At 38.7% G+C, this 21,677-nt stretch overlaps 1 protein-coding gene across 1 annotated transcript in view; it reads right to left on the bottom strand.

Annotated features, from left to right (window-relative positions):
• The window catches only part of LOC139739538 (uncharacterized), a 114,527-nt gene extending 93,691 nt beyond the window's left edge, over positions 1-20,836 (bottom strand). Inside the window, exon 1 of the mRNA XM_071650140.1 lies at positions 20,786-20,836. Coding sequence (XP_071506241.1) covers positions 20,786-20,824 — 39 coding nt within the window. The 5' untranslated portion in view covers positions 20,825-20,836. The remainder of the gene's footprint in view (positions 1-20,785) is intronic.
• Between the last annotated feature and the right edge of the window lie 841 nt (positions 20,837-21,677).

Raw genomic sequence — 21,677 nt, 5'->3', positions numbered from 1 at the left:
GCAGCGTCATTTTGCTTAATACACAGGGCCTATGGAGCATGAAATAGGTCATTGCATAGCGCATCCGACTCGTAATCCTAAGGTCCCTGGTTCGAGGCTCACCCCTGCCAATATTTTTTTTTCATTTTTTTAAACACTTTTTTTCTTCTTTTTCTTTAGTTATTCTTAATCTCCCTTCCTAACTTTATCTTTTTCTGATTTTTTTATGCTTCTCCTTCAAATTTCTATAAAATAACATATTTTTTTCTTTATTTTTCTTTCTTTCTACTACTTTCTGTGCAATAGATGAACAACAACAATGGCTATCAATCCCATATTTTGCACATGTTTAGTTCATGTCACGTACATTATTTCATAAAATAACAACTACTTGATCAGACACCATCTTGGGTATGTAAATTAGGGTCAAAGGTCATAAATGTTTCATCCTGTATCTTGGTGAATACATGTCCTATCTTTCCCATATTTTGCACACACAAAGACCATGTAACAAGGATCATTTCACAAAATAACCACTTTTTGCTCAGACGCCATCTTGGGTGTGCAAAGTGAGGTCAAAGGTCATATGTACTTCTTTCTGTATTTTCGTTATGACGTGTTATCTCTATGGGAGGGATTTTTTTTTAATGTGAAAATCGACATGCTTTTCTTTATCGAGCACTAGCTCTCACTTACCCTTCGGTGAATTTCTCCCAGATTTTATGTTGTACCTAAGACTTTGCATTTTGCATCTTGGTGAATACCTGTCCTATCTTTGCCATATTTTGCACACGAATATAGACGATGTCGCAAGAATCATTTCACAAAATAACCACTTTTTCCTCAGATGCCATCTTGGGAGTGTAAAGGTGGGTCAAAGGTCATATGTATTCGTTGCTGTATCTTCGTTATTCAGTGTATACAGAATTGGTACCAAAGATGGCAGATATGACTCCCTTTTCTAAATGAGAATCCAAACCTCACACGGCCAATGTCTCTAAACACAGATGAAACTTGTATTGTCATGCCTATTACGATCAGGACTCGAATCATTGATTAAAAAAAAATCGGATCACCTTAATTTGTCAGTGATGACAAATTACAATCTCTAGTTAGTGATTAATGTGGTAAGTTAATGCTATTGTTGGGGGAGAAATTGGCAATTTACCGGCACAGCAAACACAGCTTTTCAAACAGAGTCCTCCAATGCCTCCCAATCACCAGCATTATTGAGAAGATTTTGGTCTCCTCTTGGGTTCTCTACCCCCTTCCCCATCCCCCTCTTCCCCCTTCACCCACCCTCCTCACCAGACTAACAACAAGGGGGTAACAATGTGAAACACTCATGTGATGTCTGGTTGATCCCAGCTCCCCCTGAACAGACACCCAGGGGCAATAGAACATTTAAGGAATTTGAAACACTCCGGTTGAAAGACTTGGCGGAAACTGTTTAAGGATAAGAATTACACAGCCACTCAGCCTCAGAAATCCCTTTAAAGACTGCGCGTTTGAATAGCATATGACACCATTAGCCATTCAAACTACCAACACAATGGGTCTGGAGACTTCCAACTCTCGATACTCATGGAATCCAATATGTCTTCAAATCTGAAAGGTAAAATTTTAAGTGTGTTTGCGATTCACAGCTAAAGCTATCAGAAATCTAAAAGAGTTGTGAGGGAAACTAAGAGCTTAAGTGCTGCTGAAATAATGTCAACATCTTTCAAGACTGGAACACAGTAACTGAACTGGCTACTGCTGACTTGCCATCATGAATGCATGTAACTGCGGATGAAAATAACTTAGATTTCACAATGTAAGGATGTGCTGAGACTGAATAAAAGCAAGATTCTGCGATTGAGGGGATTATCGAATCATTTGCTTGGACGCCTCTCACTACAAGCTGCAGACGCTTTACTTTGACAAGGGGCATTACGTTGGAATGTTGCAAAAATACATACCATTCAGTATTTTCTCAGTTCATCTTTGGGTGTGGAATGTTACATTCAGGTCTAAATAATGGAAACTGCTGACTCTTGAATACTTGCACAAAATTTTACATGAAATCTGGTCTCCTGAGCAAAATATGTGAAAATCCATTCATTGTCAGTCCCTATGATACCACTTGGACTAAATTTCTCTTTTTTCCCCTAAATCTCTGATTTAGTGTTCTTGAGTATAGATCTACTAGTATTTAAAGAGAAGTTAGACATTATCACTGCTGCTAAACTGGAGCTGTTGTTAAGTTGCAAACAACTAATCAGCCGTGTATTCATCTCTTGAACAGCATTTCTAAGAATGGTCCGAGAGAAAGTAACACGGTGAATTCCTCTAGCAAATCCCTCACCTACAAAGACAATTTCACCGCAAGAGAGCGACTGAACATCTCATAACAGCTTGCTGGAGAAGTGAGCACATAATCAACCATGCTCTGCTTTGAACTACATTTAGGTCTACATGGTATTCTTTGGTCAGGTAGTAACACCCACTAGGCAGGAGAATACTATATCAACTGTTAACCCATTGAGGATGGACTGATTTTGTTTCAGCACGCATTGCCCATAGACACCTGCCCGAGTATACTCGGAATAAAGTGAACCGAAATCATCTGTTTGTGGCAGCTTTGTACTAATGCCCACGAAATATCTGCGACAAGATCTATCTCTTTAATGGTCCTTGCCACAACACGTCATTCCCATTTACACTTGCCCGATCATACTCGAGGACTCATCTTCAACGGGTTTAAGGGAAATTTATCAAGACCCCCTCCCCCTCAAAAAAAAAGGCAAAAATGTATTCAGTGAATGTAGAAGAACAGACAATCCATTCAAAACATATGAATTTTGTTATGGAAAATGCACATTCCCTCAACTTGTAGCTGGTATATGATAAGGTAGAGTACCCAACCTTCAGAAGTTAAGTCAAGAGCTCTTTAAAACAAAAGATGATTTGTGAAATTTTCTTTAAATGTTCTTTTCATCTCACGACCGTGCCATCACCGACTGTTGTAGCCTTCTTATCCAACAATACTGGCACATGAACTAAGGCAAAGCTTGTTTAAGACATTCGCTCATAACTTTTGAATGAATTGTCCACTTATCCTCAAACTTCACTAATGTGCTCTTCTAATATTTCTACATTCATTGATTCCATCCATATATTTGGGGTAAATTTCCCTTCAAATTGAGGACCATAAACAACTCGTGCTGCCGCTTGCAATTGAAACACACAGTTCAACCAGTAAACACTTGCAAATGATGCACCATTTTATTCTGTGAACTCAATAGAGTTTGCCCTGATAGTAGTAGATATATTGGGACTATACATTACACTACATCCTACAGTTCCTCATACTATACACATACATGTAAACCCAATTAGTTCCCCGACTGTTCCATTGACACTGGCTTAGAGCCTGCGATTTCACATGAAAATAGGTACAGTTGGCTATGTGGGGGGAAAAAAAAGAATCTCACTAGACATGAGTGAGCCCTCATTATTTCAGCAAATTTCCTCTGGGTGTTTACACAGATCTGAAAGAAATTGCAATAAATCATGGCACTGTATATGTACTGGGCGAAAAAAAAAAAAATGGAAAAAATGGTTCCTGGCACAGAATTCTGAGATTTGGTATGCATTCAATTTTCAGACAGATCACCTTGTGTGCAAAGAACTGTAATACAAATAGCAGCAAGCCAATTTCTATATAAGCAGTCAGTTGAGCCTGAAGCTATCTGAATTGCATTTATTCATTGCTTTTGCATTATTCTTTCATTCACACGAACAAGAGGATGCAGGCATAAAGATATACCTTCCCTCACCAGCAAAACCGAACATGCCTCCCCTCCCCCTTACCCCTAGCTCCACCATAAAGAGAAAGAAAATCCCTCAAACCATGGGAAAAATGGATCTAATGGTGCGAGCAGATTTCAAGGTGAGTGTGAACAATAATATTAACCACAAATACCTGATCTTACGCAAAGGTGACAGATCACAGAGAATGACCAATTTTCCACCATGCTACCACACCATCCAGGTGTCGGTATTTCAGTCAAAACCTTAATTCATGAATATGTACCTCATTAAACAAACTTGCCGCAAGTCTTGTTTGTTTGCACTGTGCAAATAAAAGAAATACCCCCAACAAATAGAAGGGTGAACTCTTTGATGTATTACTTGCTTATTACAGGCAGCCAGATTTTTCTCTCTATCAAATCAAACAACTGCAACACCCCAACCCCCACCCCCCCCCCCCCCCCCCCCCCCCCCGCACAAAATGGTCTCTTCACTAGCATTGACCTCTTACAGAATAACTACACACATGCACACACATGCTGAATTTCAATCTACTTCAGGCAAAAACTTTAATCCCCGAAGATAGATTGCAGAAAATTATACATCTTGACAGGTTTAGCGGGCTCTTGAAAAGAAATGAAAAGGCATACAATCAAACCATTATCACACCATCTGCATCTATATGAATTCTCAAACATGCATTGAATCACTGTGTACTTCAGTATGGGGAGGAAGCATGTGCTGTGAGAAAAAAATAGATATCTAAATAAAAGTCTAAATGGTTTTTCATACTCACTTTTGAACTTGTTTGTTGGTATTTTTCTCAAACACAATTTAAGCACGTTTCCAGGAAGTTTTCCAAGTATTCTGACACAGAAACTAGTCTTTTTGCAAATCATTAAAGGTCCCAGGATTCAAGAGGCTACTGCTGAATGGACCCACTCTTATGCATCTGCCATACAATCTGAATAAAATGAGATTCATAATATGATAAATATGTTGAAATGGTCAAAATAATGTCATTATTGGTTCATGTCTCGATTCGGCCATTGTTCCTGGCTGGTTCAGCGTACTATAAAGACAGATCCTTCAAAGACAAAGTTTGTTTGCTAGCTAGGTGCAGAAACTTGCCTGCAAATATGTGATCTACTTTGATCGGCAATGAACTAGCTTAATTATACCGTCATTCTTTGTAGTACAGATGATGACAATCACTATGCTATTCAATTCAATTCAATTCAATTCATTTTATTTTAATACTTCTCATTTATGAACATTACAACAGAAACCAGACAAGTTCTTTTACCTTGTGAACAATGTGCAGAAAACAAACAATATACATGGTGATAACACAGTAATTACATGTAATAATAACTGGTCAAAATCGAAATCGAAATGGGGTTGATCAAAGAGAAGTATGACGGGACCTACATGAAAGCTAGCTTGTTTGGCTGTAAGCCCCGAGTAATCAGTGTTTGTGAAAAAGAAACGGAGAACGGATAGAAGATAAGACCAGAATGATGATGTGAGGTTGCCAAATTTTATGTAATACGCAAATTTTATGTAATAAAAAGAAGAAGAAAAACAAACAAACTATACATTAATACGAACTTACTGTGACCGAGCCATCATTATTATACAGCCTACTTTGGTATATATACTATAAACTATTGTTGCATTAAAACTTTCACCAGGATATGATCAGTAAGACACAAAAAGTAACATGTACAACTATTAAGCCATTTGGTGCCTGCCGTCAAGCTCTGCATAGAAGGTTAGAGAGGGGCAGAGGGAAAGAGGAAGAGAGGGAAACGAAGTAGAATGTGGAATTGCTAATGATGAATTCAGAGAGCCCGATGGCAAGACCCTAAATGGAATCTGCAACGTGTTGACAAAATGTTTGATTGGACAATAACATACCACAGTATTACATAAGACATTACGACTGTTCAGTGTCTGCAAAATATGCACTCAATAAAAACTCTTTTAATTTACGTTTAAAGGAATATAAAGACGAGCAGCTTGTTATTTCGGGGGAGAGGTCATTCCAGTATCTAGGGCCCGTATACATTATCGTTTTTTTAGCAAAAATTGTTCGAGTACGTGGAAGGTGAAATGCGTCACTTTGGCGGGTAGGATAATTATGAATCAAATAGTTTTTTCTGAACATGCTGGTAAAAACATCCGGTAACTCGTTGGCAGAAAATTTGTACATAAATATGCCGACGTTGTAACTGAACAGATCTGATATTTTCAGTATTTTATTTTTCAAAAATAAATCATTCGTGTGGGACAAATATCCGACATGGTTGATATTTCTGATGGCACGTTTTTGAATACGGAACAGAATATCAAGAAGATTTCTAGTTGCATTCCCCCACACAAGAATACCATAATCAAGGTACGGAGTAATCAAAGTAGAATAAAGATTAAGCAGAATTTGACTTGGAAAAACACTCTTAAGTTTATTAAGAACACCCGTATTTTTAGAAAGAATATTACTTAAATAACTAACGTGGGATTTCCAAGATAAATCACTATCAATAAAAAGCCCTAAAAATTTCATACTACTGACTTGATTTAATTCAGTTTCATTAAACTTAATATGAAAAGGAAGGGTTTTAAAACTATTGCTAAAAAGCATACAATGAGTTTTATCAATATTAAGTGACAATTTGTTGGCGTATATCCAAGATCGCACAGATTTAAGTTCTTTATTCACTGTGTTAACAAGAGTATAAGGATCTCTGTGTGTAAAAAACAGATTGGAGTCGTCAGCAAAACATATAAAGGAAAGAATTGGCGAGGAACTAGGAAGATCGTTAATGTACAAAATGAACAATAGTGGGCCTAGCAAGGAGCCCTGTGGAACACCACATGAAATTAACTTTAACTGAGAATCACGGCCATTTATACTCACAAATTGTTTTCTGTTTGATAAATAATCTCGAAACCAGTCCAAAGCCTTCCCATGTATACCATAATGTCGTAGCTTGTAAATCAAAATATCGTGGTCAATTGTGTCGAAGGCCTTCGAAAAATCAAGAAAAACTCCAATAGTGTGGGAGACATCATCTATAGCATCAACAGCACCTTCTTGAATTCTGGATCCATGTATCCTGAACTTCAAAGGACATCCCAAACATCAAATGTGTCTTTAACACGAGTGGCTGTTGATATCCAGAATGTGTTTGAGAGCTGAAACGATTTCACCAGGAACTCTGAACAGTGTACGTAATGGTATGGGGTTTTCTGTGCCAATTAGCACTCGAAGCACACCAAGGTATTTAACTTCAATTCAATACAAAATTCTGCTCGATTAGCCTTGATATGCTGGGAAACATATTAAAAAATGAGTTCTTTGTGATATATATGAAAGCCCTTCACAGAACCTTGATAATCTTGCACAAGTTTGACACTGCATGTGAGTCACAACTCTTTCTGTTGAATGTGGTCCGTCATGTATGAAATATTACACGGAACTCAAATTCAAGGTTGATAAATGCTTACGCCATCACTCATCCCATTTATGTGACACTTTTTTTACCCCCTAACCATGTAGTCCTTCATAAAAGTACACATCCAGTTGTTACATTTGGTGTCTGGATTTCGCTTCTGCCAAGCAATTTGTAAATTCCATAATTTGGATCTTTGTAGCTCAAAGGGCGATACTGCAGTTCAATCTGTGCAGAAATCTGGTGACGTGCACATCTGCATTTACTTTGATTCCATATATTCATGAAACAGCCAACTAGAAAAAAGATGTGAAAGGAAATTAAATATAAAAAGAAGGCAGACCAGATTATTTAGAGGCCAAAAGGCCTCGAGAACGAGGTAACTCAGACTTACAGCAATGACAACAACCAAGTGAGACAGTAATTTAGTATGACAATGCTGTATCTTTTCATATTTGTTGCATTTCATCTCTTCCCCCTCCTTCCCTACTAGAGCAGAAACATCTCAAACAAGAGCACTAATATGAACAAATGACACAACATCAGTTCATAAGCACAGTTCTATGTTTGGTTCTACACCAAGATGTAGCAGAAAAGGGATTAAACAGCAGTGAGTACAACTGAAATTGGATACCTGAGGCACAGCACCAGAAGTCGTGTACATGATTAAGCCCCCAAAAAGTACCCAACCCAGCATGACCAATTTCAAAATGCAACTTCTCAGTCTTTGCACAAAGAATCAGCAAAATGTGGTTGCACATGAACACAATTAACAAAGAACAAAATTAAGACAACAACAACAACAACAACAACAACATCAAAAGTGGGTCACAAAAATTTGACAACTAATATGGAATGCACTTAAATTCCAAAGTCATCTGGAATGGATGGAAATTTAGGACAGAAGTGCAACGTCACAAGCACCTCTTTCCCAGATGTGAACGGATATATACACATACATCAACTGCGTTGATTTTTGTGTCATGAATAAATTCTCACTTTTTGATTTCTACGGAGGGAGAGAAGCGATGCCCAGCAGTGAGCCGGCTTTCAATGTGATAGTCCCAAGAGGAACCAGGGGGCTAACCCTTCTTCGGTTTCACCTTGATTCCCTCAAATTCATCATTTTCACCTTTCATCTCCCCAGCAAATTGTCACTTTTGACTCCCTGTTCCTTCGTTCATCTTTAGCTCTGCCTTCTCTCCCCATGTCTCCTATCTCTCCTTTTATATATCTCTTTTTATATATCTCTCCCTTTATATATATCTTTCCCTTTATATATCTCTCCCTTTATATATCTCTCCTGGACATCTCTCCAGACACTGCCTTCTCTATCTTTGTTTTACTTTGTATCCTCTCACTCAACCCCGTCCATCCAATATTTCAATGACTTATTCCCTCAGAATGAGGCAAAATTCATTCAGCTAACATGACCTTAAGAAAGAGGCCACATTTTGCTGCAGACAAAAAGAAGAAAAAAATCACAAGTGAATCTCATGAATGTAAAAGCCAGACTAGCTCACAGCCATTTTCTCTCCCTCAATCTCTCAAACATCTTGCAACATCACTTTCATTTTTGTAATTCCCATGTCATACATCAACCTACATATTCCATAACAGTTTATATTTCACAAATCCGAACTCTTGTGAGCACAATGAGAGAACCCTTAAGTCATAAAATTACTGGATGAAACATACATTTCTGAGAAGGAAGAGGAGGGGATGAGCTTCAATTGTACACATTTTACACAAGTCTTTGACTTCTGAACAAATCTTTACTTCTCTTCCTCTCCTTTGACTGAACATCATGCAAATATTGACTCTACTTTCTTCTTCCCTTCTCCTTTCTCTCAAAACAATGGAAGTTGTTCCTACTTATACCATTTCCCCTTCTGAGTTTACCCTACTTCACCCTTCTCCCCTTTCTACCATCCAAACATCACTAATTCCTGATTGTACATTTCATTCAGGATTGTGCTTTCTTTCTGTTTTCTTTTCTTTTTTTTTTTTTTGGGGGGGGGGGTTGGCCTTGGCTATTCCCAAATTGTCTTCTTTTGTTTTGGTCACAATCCCCTTTAACCTTGTATACTTCTTGTTTAATATTTACATCTTTTCTCTTATACTAATCTCTATCCCTTTCTCTCTTTTTAACCCTTTGGATGCTTTGAATGCCGAATGGCACAGAAACTCACTAGCGTTGTAAACACCATCCAAAGTCCCTAGCACTGAAAGGGTTAGAGCTATTCCTTCTATTTCACATCTCCCCTCAAGTTCCTCTACATCTTTATTCATTTCTCTTCTCATCTTCAATCCATATCTTTCTCTAGCCTACTTGTACTGTCCCCTTTCTCCTCCTTCCCTTCTCATTTCTTTCTTTTAAAAATCCGTTCCTCTCTCTTATCCCTCATCATCTTTTCCAGTCACTCTCCAGTCCTGTAAGTATTCCTTACATGCATCTCCTCTTCGGATCTCTCTCATTCATGCCCCATTGACTGCCATCAATATCTCCATCTCTTCTCCCAACTTTCTCCCACACATCTTCCACCCCCACCCCTCCTCCTCCATGAATCCTCACCTCCTTCCCCCCTCCCCCACCCCCTTCTTGAATGAATCGCTCCAAAGGGTAAACAGTTGTCAATTTCGGACGCTTAACGACCCTCTCTCCCGATTCCCCAACGCCCCATTGAACATCATGTCCAAGGTGAGTTCCTTGGGGGAATGAGTAATATGGTGTATAAACACAGAAAAGGATGTATTCAGGATAGAGAGGTTATAGAAAAAAAAAGTTGAAGTATATAAAGTAGAAAGGTGCTTGCTGGTGTGAGATACCTACATGTCGTGGGAGATTTCTTCATTTGCAGATGACACAGATCCCTTTTGATGGAGATTGCTTGCAAGCATATGGGACATCCAATGATTGGTCCATTTACCCTAATCATAACACCAGCAATGCCTTGAGGCCAGGCTAAGAGCTTTCCATATACAGGTTAAGAATTCATTTTTGACTGGATGAAACACACCTGGAAACGTGATACACTGCAAACTTGCACACCATCAACTGCTATTTCCCATGGAGGAAAGAAAAAAAAAAGAGCCTTGGTTAAGGCAAAACCTTAGAACGAAAAGAATCCCAAATGTATGTGAGCGTGTTCCAACATCCAGCGAGGGAGCACAGAAAGTATGTCAAAGTAAGGAAAAATGAGACCGATGAGTCATATGTTGATAGACTTTAAGAAAATGTTGAAATTTGCCTTTCATCTTCCTGATGCCAGCAAAGTGATACCTAGCTCAGAGCTGATCCAATTCGCCATGGATCCGCATTGTAGTTTATATAGGTCGACCCAATTACATTTTTTTTTCTTCCTCTTTTTATTCTCACAAAGGTTCCTGGCACATTGGCACCTTTATTAAATTTCATTTCATTCCACTGCCAAAAAAAAAAAGATCTACAACAACATCAATAACAAAATGGTGAAATATTATCCCTGTATTATGGATGGGGGTGAAATTTAAATGTAAATTCGATTAAATTCTACTAAACTATGGTCTCTCGCACAGAGGCAGGTTTTGAGGTTGGATAGTATGTCTAAATTCTTCTTGCAGAGGAGAGAGAAGAGATTGTTCAAATTTTCTGTCACACTGGAACAGTGCCAGAGAATTATTCAGGGCCGTATATTTTGCATGTATGCAGACGGAAACTACAGTATCAAACCCAGCTTCTATAATTGACTACGTAAAATACACTTATGGCTTGATTGGAAATAAATCAGCAGAGGCTTTATCAATGATCACTTGAATCTTTAGGGGGGCTAAGCTAGACAAGCAATCAAATCAAAACTTTGACAACAAGCATCCTGGTTCCAAAAAATAACAACAGAAAACAGTTCATGAGGACATATTTATAAAAAGCAATTTTGTGCCTTCTTATATGATTAGCTCAACTTTATTAAGAGTGAATGTCATGAAAGTAAAATCTTACACAGGCAAATAACTAACTTTGTGCCAAATGAATAACAAGAGTAGATTTATGTGCATCGATAAAACTCTTAGGTCTCGGTGTTCACAAAACTGTATTGCATTTTTGCATAATTTTTGCAAAGTAACCCTATGCCAACTGCAGTAGCCTGACTTCTATCAACTTGCATCTATTTTTGTTTGATGGCTCTCTTTCTATTTTTCTCACTAGCTATGCATAGGGAGAAAAATGCTTTACCAGATTTACTTACACTCTGAAGTTTTCGTACACAGGTTATGGTCACTCATCAAAACATTTCAAAAGTTTGATGACAACACTCAGTAAGTTCTTGAGCAATTTCCAACCGTGGATATGATGATCGGAGTCTTCACAAAACCAAAATGTGATCAAACTGTTTCTTTGATTAGTTGTATCTTCATTTTGCTCTTAACACTGTCTTTGTTTTGCTCTTAAATTGTCCTTATCATACTCCGCTTGTAAAATGTTCAACTCACTACCAATTTCCGTTCAATCATCCCCTTCATTACCAGTTTTCAAGAAACACCTCCGGCTTCACCAGTCTATCTTTTGATTTAGTTATTATTTCATATGACCACCACTTGTATTATGTCGTATTATGTTTTCATTTGTATTTTCTATTTGTATATATGTTACCAAATATTATTTGTAATTCGTATTTGATTTTGTAACCTTTGTATGTGATGAAGGGCTCCCTTGCAAAGTAGGCCATTGGGGCTCTGAACGGGACAACCCTGCTTTTAAAGAAAACATGAATAAATAAAATAGTCTCTGGTCTCTGATGAATTTAGGAAGTGCCCTCCAAAAGAGTGGAGCTGTAGATGCAAGGTCTTAGATAGTCCAAACTACCTTTCAATTTTTGAGATGACTAACAAAAACTCACTGAGTGACCACAGTTTAGAATGAGATAATGAATGATAAATGGACATGGCAATGTTCCCTTCCTCATGAAGTTACATACATGATTCCCAAGTGGAGCACAATCAGCTACATCTTTGTAATTTTCTTGATTATTTATGTTGAAGAGAGAGAGAGTGGAGGTATTTGTGGCAGAGTGCTGTTTTAGAGACACCACACTTTCCTTGAATATCTATTGCAGGAATATTTCATTGGGATTCTTATCTACAAAGCCTGGACAGAAAGTCACTAAAAATCCCAATATGTCAACACACACCAGAAACTTCCATAAGAAAGGACAAAATACTGGACCTTTCAGGAGGAACAAGTTATTACATCTCCCCTTTCTAATCATTTTTTAAAGCATTATATTTACATGTAGTGAAGGAGAATTATCTCCAAAGTTTGACAGAAACCTGACATGGACCTGGGCCATCCTCTTGACTTTGTGGCTTCTTGTTCCGACAAGTGTGTTGCAACCTTATCTGGGGGGCCGGGCTGTCATAAAATGCAAAAGCGAAGCATTCATCCCTTATATTCGGCTAGTTTTGAACATCTATCTTTTAACTGCAGAGAGAAATCAAACGATGTGATTTATCCTCCAAAAAAGAATCCGAGTGATGCCGGTGACGACTGTCCCCTGGTTTGAGGCCTGAACCCTCCATCACCCAGTCAACGAACTCCATGAACCTCCTCTGAAGAGCCGCCAACTAGACATTTGCAGATCGTAACTGATCGGAATGTGTGCTCGCAGTCTTTGAAGGGGAGGGATTTTACGATCGGCTCCCAGACCCCAACGATCCACAATGCGCAATTCTGTCCTTTACCGAATCAATGTCACAACTATGGTCGGTTTTATGACATCTAATGCCTTATGCTCAATTTTCATTCCGATATTCTATTGAATGGAACTGCGATTTTTATCTGATTTCTTTTTCCCACTCTCTTTCTGTCTTTTTAGTTTCTTTTTCCTTTTACACTGGCTTGAATAAACTGGGTGATGCAAATGAAATGTGAATAGAGTGATGACAAAGCTTCAAAGCTGTTCAAATCCTGTAGGTTTTAGATCCAATCTCCCCTTCATTGGGCGTAGCATTAGATAAGGTTTATGCCCGTGTGGTCCCATTGTTGTGAGTACAGGTACTTGGTTGAGGTGTCAACATTCCTGATCCTCCAAGATTACTAAGTCCCACTGTACAATGATAGAATCAAATGAAATAAATCTTTGTCTTGAAAATATTACAATATTTACAAGAGTACTTGAACCACAGTCTCTTGGGGGAGAGATGATAAAAACCCCTCTTAGAATATTTATAAGTAATATCTTCTGCCAGTTATATCAAGATATCTACTTCATAACCATTCAAATCAGCATTTGATCACTGACAAAAGCATAACAAACAATAGACACAAACAAACAAAAGCAAATCCATGACTATGTGAACATTTTTCATTCTCAGAGCCATTGTCTGCAGTGAAAATCTATGGAAAGCTTTTTTCCTCTCTCTTTGAACATGTATTGAAGAATGACATGCTCATAATTCTTCTGAAAATGGGAGCTAACTTTGGCTAGTTTCTTCATATTCTTAATTTCATTTGCTATCTGTCACTTTTTCTGTCTTTCCATCCATCTCATTTCATCTGTTTCAGGTAATATATATCTGTCTTTTAATGCATCTGTTTATCTATCTTTCTATAAAATATATCTACTTATATTCTATCTCTCTGTCCGACCATCTACACGCACCTCACTTTCTACCTATAATGTCATGTATACACAGTAATTGGTGCCAATGAAACAGCAGGAGTCAAACACCAAAAACAAATACAAAAAGACATCCATATTCACATCCTTATCAATAGAGGATATTGGCTTTCCTGTTTCAGCAAGTTCATCACCATTGTTCCTTTCAGAGAATTCCAGGAAAGGTGCTACCCAGAATACCTCTGCTGTGGTTACGAGCATCTTGTTTAACGCTGCAGCCGTGTCGTCAGCTTCGATGCTGATGCAGTGTGATAGGTCGGTAAAGGAAAGCTCCTGTTAAATTCATAACATACACAAATCCTCGTAATTGGATAATGGAAGAGAGGATGTCAACGCATTTCACGACATCCCCACTGCACACGCCTTCCCGAAGAAGAGTCCCGAAGGAAAAAAAAAAGGGGGTGCATCTGCAGACACCGAAAAACAACGGGGACGGCGCTTCGCTGACAAACCCATTTCCCTAATTGGACGAAATTGAAAAACTACAGTGTTATAGGATAGCCATGTGGCTGGGAAAGGAGGTTGGATGGGTGTAGTCTGCTGAATGCAGCTTCCTCATCAAAGTTTACGATTGGCGGCGACACGGACATCATATGTCATGAGTATTACCCTCCCCCTCCCCCATCCACAGGAAATACCAGTACCATTTTGCAATGCATCATGGGAGCTTTTCACAATGATTGGCTTTTATTGCACATTGGTGGGAAAACCCCTTCCTGTATTCAATGGAACATTCACTTCTGAGACATAATGCAACGTATAGGTGCCACACATCGAATACACGGCTAATACAAGACAACTGACGACTTGCATACTGAAGGAAAAACTACCAAAAAAAAAGAGAAAAGTAAACTTACAGTAAATATTAAATGTACAGGTATCAATGCAATGTAAATTATCTAATATTATTAGTCTCCTGTTGGTCCTTGTGAAATACCGTACTGAAAAGTGGATATTTTCGCATGACTAATTTTTAGCTTTCGGCATAGTAAAAAAAGAGTTTCATGTGTTTTAATTACATTGAATCAATGCATTAACTACTGGAACATATGGCTCAAAAAAATATTAATGTACTTTTATATTTGCGCTAGTTTCTGGGTGCGTGAAATGCACAAAAAATCAGCATCATGAAAATTTCCACTTTTACAGTTCTGAAGACAAAGCATTAGGCCCTATAGGTTCATGATGGATACTCAGTGTGGGCCGTAGTTGCTTGTTTGCAATGAGAGAATACATCACATCTCACAGATTGGGATAAGGAAATAAATAGAGAATAGAAGGACAACGTAATAATGCAAGAGGGGGAAAATCAAAGATAATTAGCCAGACAAAAAAAAAAAGAGAAAAAGAAAAAGCATTCCTTTAGTTCAAGGGACATTTAGCAAATAGAAATTAACTGCATATTTGCATTTGCATTAACATTTACATTACATGAAAGCGACTTAAGAAAGAATTTAAGAAATCCCTCAACAACAAATCATGCCATCTAATCCCTATGTTGGAATACAGATTGATGTGGGCATTTTCTGCCAATTTCTCCTGATCTAGATTTCAGCTAATTGAAGACACCAACAAGCAGCATGAAATACACACTGAATGATAACTTTATAAGACAGATAAAACTTGTAAGCACCTTCAAGCAGCTTTTCCCTAAAAGAGCAAAGTTGAGGTGTTGAGAAGAGCAGCAACTGAACAGTGTGCTAAAATTCATATCAGGGGACTAAATGTATGTAGTCTCCTGATACAAACTGCATTTTTTTTTTGCCAGTTGTTCATTTGACATTTGGACCATGAATGAAACATTGATGTTTCCAAATCTCACTTCCAAACTGTTGTGTGAACCAACCTTAAGCTTTGGGTGGCTATTCCCCATAAGAGCAACATTATGGTATCAGGAAGAAGAGTAGTAACTAAACAGTGTGTTCACACACTAGATGAAGTCTTAAAGGAACTAACGCCAAACAGACAGACACTACAAACATGATCACACCAGCCCTGACTTATGAAAGGTTAGACCACAGTGAGCGAGTAGTTGTTCACTTCAGAACCAAAAGGAAAACAAAAATCCTGCCCTGCTTGTCCATCAAAATGTGGCAAATAAAAGCCCTGGAAACCTAGAAAATGCAAGGCTTCCCACCCCCTTTTATCAGCCACAGACTACAGACACAGGGGAAACAGGGTGCATGTTTTGTATCAACCCAAATTTGGCACTCACTAGCTAAGCTAGCCTTTATGGTGTGGTGGTAGTTACATGTAATTGCATTTGTATCCGATTTGGCCTGAGCAGAAAAGAAAATATGCCAGGGATAACCTGTTTTGAAAAGAATGCCAAAATATCAAAACCTTGGGTAAGCCAGGGTATTTTGAGGGGAGAAAAAAATACTGTATCAATCAGAAAAACAGCACAACTCCAGTCACATCTACACTTTATAAAGAGCATGGAATATAAAGTAAATATAGCATAATATCAAGTAATACAAAGTATAATATCAAGAGAGAGATATTGTACATATGGACTCATCTGGAAGGGAGGATAATGTTTCTTTATGATGTCAAAGTCCCACACATATTGGATACAGGATGGGAGAAGAGACTGACAAGGGCCTGGCAAATTGACGTCATCAACAGACATCAACGACACGGCACAGCAGGAGTTTGTCAGAGCTCGACTAACAGATATAAGTAGAAAGAAACAGACAGACAGACAGACAAACAGACAGACAGAGAACAGTTAGCAACAGAAAAAAAAATAGTCTAGTAGAGCGAGTAAAGGGCAAGAAAGGAACAAAGATGAAGAGATAGAGAAACAATAAAGAGAAAAACATACATAGCAGCACAAACTGACAAAGAGAGAGACAGAAACAGACAGACAGACAGATGGACAAAAGACGAACATGGAGAAGGTCCAAATGACTCCCTTCACGATAATTACTGATGAGTTCAAACTGTTCAAATGTTAGGCAAGGTCATGTGACCCCACTAATTGATGGGGACTGTCTAGCTAGGCAGTCTGTGCTAGATGGTATGGACTTTATACCAGCTAGCCACGCCCATTACATCATCCATCCTCATTGTGTTCCACATTAGAGGAGGATGGTAAAACCTACAGCATGTAGAGCCCTGAATCACTATGTCTACATTTAACCCTTTGTGTGAGTGCCGATTGGCACAGAAAACCCCATATCATTGTACACACGGTCTAAAATCTCTGGGAGAGAAAGGGGTAAAGGGATGACATAGTTTTGGTGAAGATGATGTTTTGATGAAGCGATCCTAATAAAATGTGGGTCCCATCTTTGATTAGTATTGCCTTGTTTTGTTTTGGACATCTCATTTCAAAATCAATTTTCATCAAATAAAGGTTGAATTCCTCTTGGAATTACATGCTCTTTCATATTTCATATGAGGTTTCTTGGTCATCTCATCAAAACAGTCAGAAACCTGAAGACAGGTCTCCACCAAAACTATACCATCCCTTTAAAGGGTTCGTATAGTTGTGGTTGAGACCTAATTTCAGGTTTCTATCATTTTTCGGTGAGATAATGAGATACCTCTTATGAAATAAGAAAAAGCATGTAATTCCATGAGGAATTCAACATTTATTTGATAAAAATTGGTTTTAAATTGCCTGAGATATCCAAAAGAGAGTGATTCTAAGAAAGTGTGGGACCCATCTTTTATTACGATTGCTTTGTTTTACTTTGTTTTTGGATGTTTCAGTCATTCCAAACCCGATTTTCATCAAATAAACTTTGAATTCCTCTTAAAATGGTATGCTCTGTACTATTTCGTAAGTGTTTTCTTAGCATCTTGCAAAAAGTTAAAAGTCAAATTCTCATCTCCACCAATACTGTGTCATCCCTTTAAGAAAATGTAACCATGTCATTATGAAGCAATATCACCCTGAGATATAAATGTTTACTATTGAAACTACTGCCGGATCTCAATTCTATCTAGACTCCCTACCCCTCCTTCTCACTCAAGTTCAACAATGAGGGATAATTTTTTTTTTTTTAATTGTGTTGGTAAGCAAAGGAGTGGTTTTCAATGGTTGCCTTAATATCACAGTCTGATGTGTATTTATATACATGTATTTACATTCTGCACCACTCATGCAAGTTTCCGTTGGTTCTCACTGAATTACTGAACAAAGCAGCAATTTTTGGAAGCACTAAATGATGCTGAATAGACATTTATATACAATGACTCCTACAAGAACAGAGAAGGTCACCTATACTTTAATGAGGATATAAAATCTAAATGAGAAAATGATCTCACATTAAGGCACACAGGCCAAGGAAACTGGTCAGGAAATGCCTGAGCTAAATATCACTGTGATGAGAACATCTACATCTCTCCTACATCATTTTGTCATTACTGGTCCTGGCCTAAATAGGCAAAAACGAAGAGAAGATCAGTTCAGAGATGGCACATTACTTGTTTCTTGTCTGAATGTGTCAACTGTTTGATTAATCTGTATATACTGTATATTTTGCAAGTTTTTTTATTTTTGTGAATTTCGATAGTCCGGTGCCATTCCCAAATTTAAAAATGTGTGAAAATATTTACTCTGGTCCCGACATGAATGTGACCTGCATGCATACATTTCTTCATTCATAACCGTGTTCCAACATCGCAAATTTAACCACTCGCAAAATTGTAAAGAAGTCCTGATTCACAAAAAATTTGACTCACTAAATATATGGCATAGACAATACTTTGCACCTTCTACGAAGAAACATTCGAAATGACTTTATTGAGGGATTGAGGCAATATGAATGTTAACATTATCCAGAGAAGGGGAAGCAAAGTTCATTGCTTTGATGCTTGGTCCCTTAAAAGCCAGAGACTCCAACTCTCCCGTTTTCGATGGGAGATCTCCCGCCGAAAACCCATTTTTGCAAAATCTCCCATTCTCCCGCTGGAGATTTGATTTCTCCCGCCCTGGCTCTGTGTCTCCCGGTGGAAAGGATTTCTTACTTATAGCTATCGTATGTTGAAAAAATAAGCCTTAGATAGCACCTGAGAATATCTAGAACCCTAGGAACTTCGCACACATCAACTTGGAGAATCCCGTTTGCTAGGGGTTTCAGGCGGGAGAATCTCCAGATCAGAAGGTGCTTGGGGTTGGAGTCTCTGAAAAGCTCATGATGAAAGTAAGGAGTTCTACTAAGGACCTGTCATAGAATATAACTGAATGTAAAAAGTCACACACATGAAAACACAATGGACAAAGTGCCACATTATTCTGTCATCTTAAATATATTATCTTACATACTTGTGACTACATTTTATGTTTTTTCCAAGCACCATACATTTATACAGCATCATAAAAGAAGGGTCACATTGCACAGATAGCTCACTTCCCTAATTTTATCTGCAGCCATTAAAAAAAATGTGGGCTGTGGTGCCCTACAGGTCTCTGACCCCAAAGCTAACATTAGGTAAGCCAGTTTCTCGGTTCACTCCTGGCCAATGTGTGGCAACAATAAAAAGAGAATGGAAGAAAAAGCTGGCAGCAGAATGACTATAGGAAATGACAACAAAGGTAAAAAAAGAAATGGAAAGACTAAGCCGGTTAAGCAGCATTGTCATGTGAAAAGAATTGTGAGGATTATCCACAATTTGGGGCCAGATTCCTCATGCGGGACTGATGGAGCAATATATAAAAAAGCAATAAAAACGGAGGGCATTACCATTAGGAAGAGTCTAACCAAAACAAGGATTACAAGCAAATAATGAGCTTCACCTCCAATTTGTCTAATTTGATGAAGGGACCTTCGACTGCCAGAACTTAGGACAGTTTGTATCTTTTCCAATTGAATGCGTGATGCCGACAACAACAACACATCACAATCTGACCCGACTGTAATTACACACTGTAAACAGCTTTTGGTGATTGCTGAATGATATGCTGTTATCAATCTGTATTGCCAAAGAAGCATTGATGCAGAGAACTATGAGCAAGGACCAAGTACTTAGAGCAGTTCTGAGATCTAGCTTCCAATTTGGTGTGGAGCTGGTAAGAAGGGTAGGGACGCCGCCCTTATATCCTCCCACACCTGAGTCAATATTACCGGCAGAAGAGGAAGCATCAAACTCGGGTTATGTGTCATTATCTCGGCCATCCAAAGGGAATGAATTAAAGGCTCATCTTTTAGATATCACCCCACAGATTATGGATGGTTAGATCACAACAGATGACCACAGTCTCAAACCACTGGTCCGCTGATTTCTTTATCCCACTATACTGCAATAGGCTTGATACTGCAGGATGACAAACAAAGCTGCAGATTAGAGGGCTGAGGATCCGATACTGTCTTCAGAGGAATGTCACACCATTATGTGGTAACGATTGGTGGTCCCCAAAGATTCTCTTCTATGAATCACATTCCACATCTTGTGGTCAAAGTCAGTTATATTCAGTTTGAGTTTGGCAACAAGGCTAATGGCTAACTGATCTAAATGAGTAAAGAATTTGAGCAGTTTTCCTGCTAACAACACCCAAAATCTGAAGGCTGATGACCTAATCTGCTCATCTCTTCCTTGGAAATTTGATGTTCTCTTCTCTTTTATGTGTACCTGGGATATTCAATCAAATTTGAATACATTTGGTGGCCATCTTTGCAGATGAAGTTTGAATGTGAAATCTTTGCTCTATCACATCAAGCATAAAATATGTTGTTCTTTCAAGTAGCAAGAATTTTACACAAAGTATTTCTGCAACCTGAATTCAAAAGACAGTCACAGCTGATATTTGATTCACGGCTACTCTGGTACAACATCACATCACACAATGAACTTTTTTTTTTCCACCACATGATGTTACCGGTACTCTTTTTATAGGTTGAAGACCTGACCAAATGATAACTGATTTGTTCAGAAGTTTTTGTTACTTACCTTCATGGCCAACTTCATGAGGCTGGGATGCATCACCATTAAACGCACGGCCTGTTTCTTCAGTTCAACCAGGCGACTGTTACACCGCTCACACCACACCCCAAATCCACTTCCAACTGAGCCCCCCATCCTCTCCCCACCACCCAGACCCCTACCGCTGCTACCGGCAACCCCTCCTGGCATCACGCCCAGCGATGATGATGATGACGATGATGCTCCTGCTGCTGCATGAGCCATCATCAGGCTTGGCGGACCGCCTGGAGGGAGTGGCGGTGGGGTGGGGCCGGGCTCGCCGACGCCGGAGACTCCAACCACACCGGCACTGCCACTCATCTTTGCTGCATTCGAATTGGAGTTCATCTTCTCCCAGTTAACCAGTTGGCTCTCTGCCAGCGGATGCGATCCTGCTCCCAGATGTGTGCCAGCAGCGATAGTCTTCCGTGTAATCCTTTCATGCAGGAGGAATCTGCAGGCTTCTCACAGGGACAGACCAGCGATTTGTCATCATCTTCTCAGGTGATGGTTCTGGAGTAAAACAAAGCAAGACAAAGATAAGAATAAGAATGGCATACTATTTGAAATACTTGTCTCAATATATCTTTACTTCACACGTGAACATGTACTCCAGACAGTGGTATGTCTTGAGAGCCATACTAATTGGAACCACACAGCAATACATCCTGATTAGTCAACAGTCAAACCATGACCAATGATCCTTGTTGCTGTTCAATCTTTTTACCTGGTTTACTGTTGAAGAAATCAATCGATGCAATCTCATGTTAGGGAGAGTTACAGGGAAAAATATACAGTATCTAGAGGCAAACACTTGTGCTAATTCAGTGGGATGGCATTAGAATAAATGGCTAATGCTCCCAAAAGAATAAGTCATAAG

Source organism: Diadema antillarum, unplaced genomic scaffold (genome assembly GCF_040938485.1).
Source record: "Diadema antillarum isolate AM-2024a unplaced genomic scaffold, OU_Dant_1.0 scf00000029, whole genome shotgun sequence".
In the NCBI taxonomy this organism is placed as follows: Eukaryota; Metazoa; Echinodermata; class Echinoidea; order Diadematoida; family Diadematidae; genus Diadema; species Diadema antillarum.
Note: the sequence above shows the minus strand (reverse complement) of the source record. Positions and strands in the feature narration are given on the sequence as shown.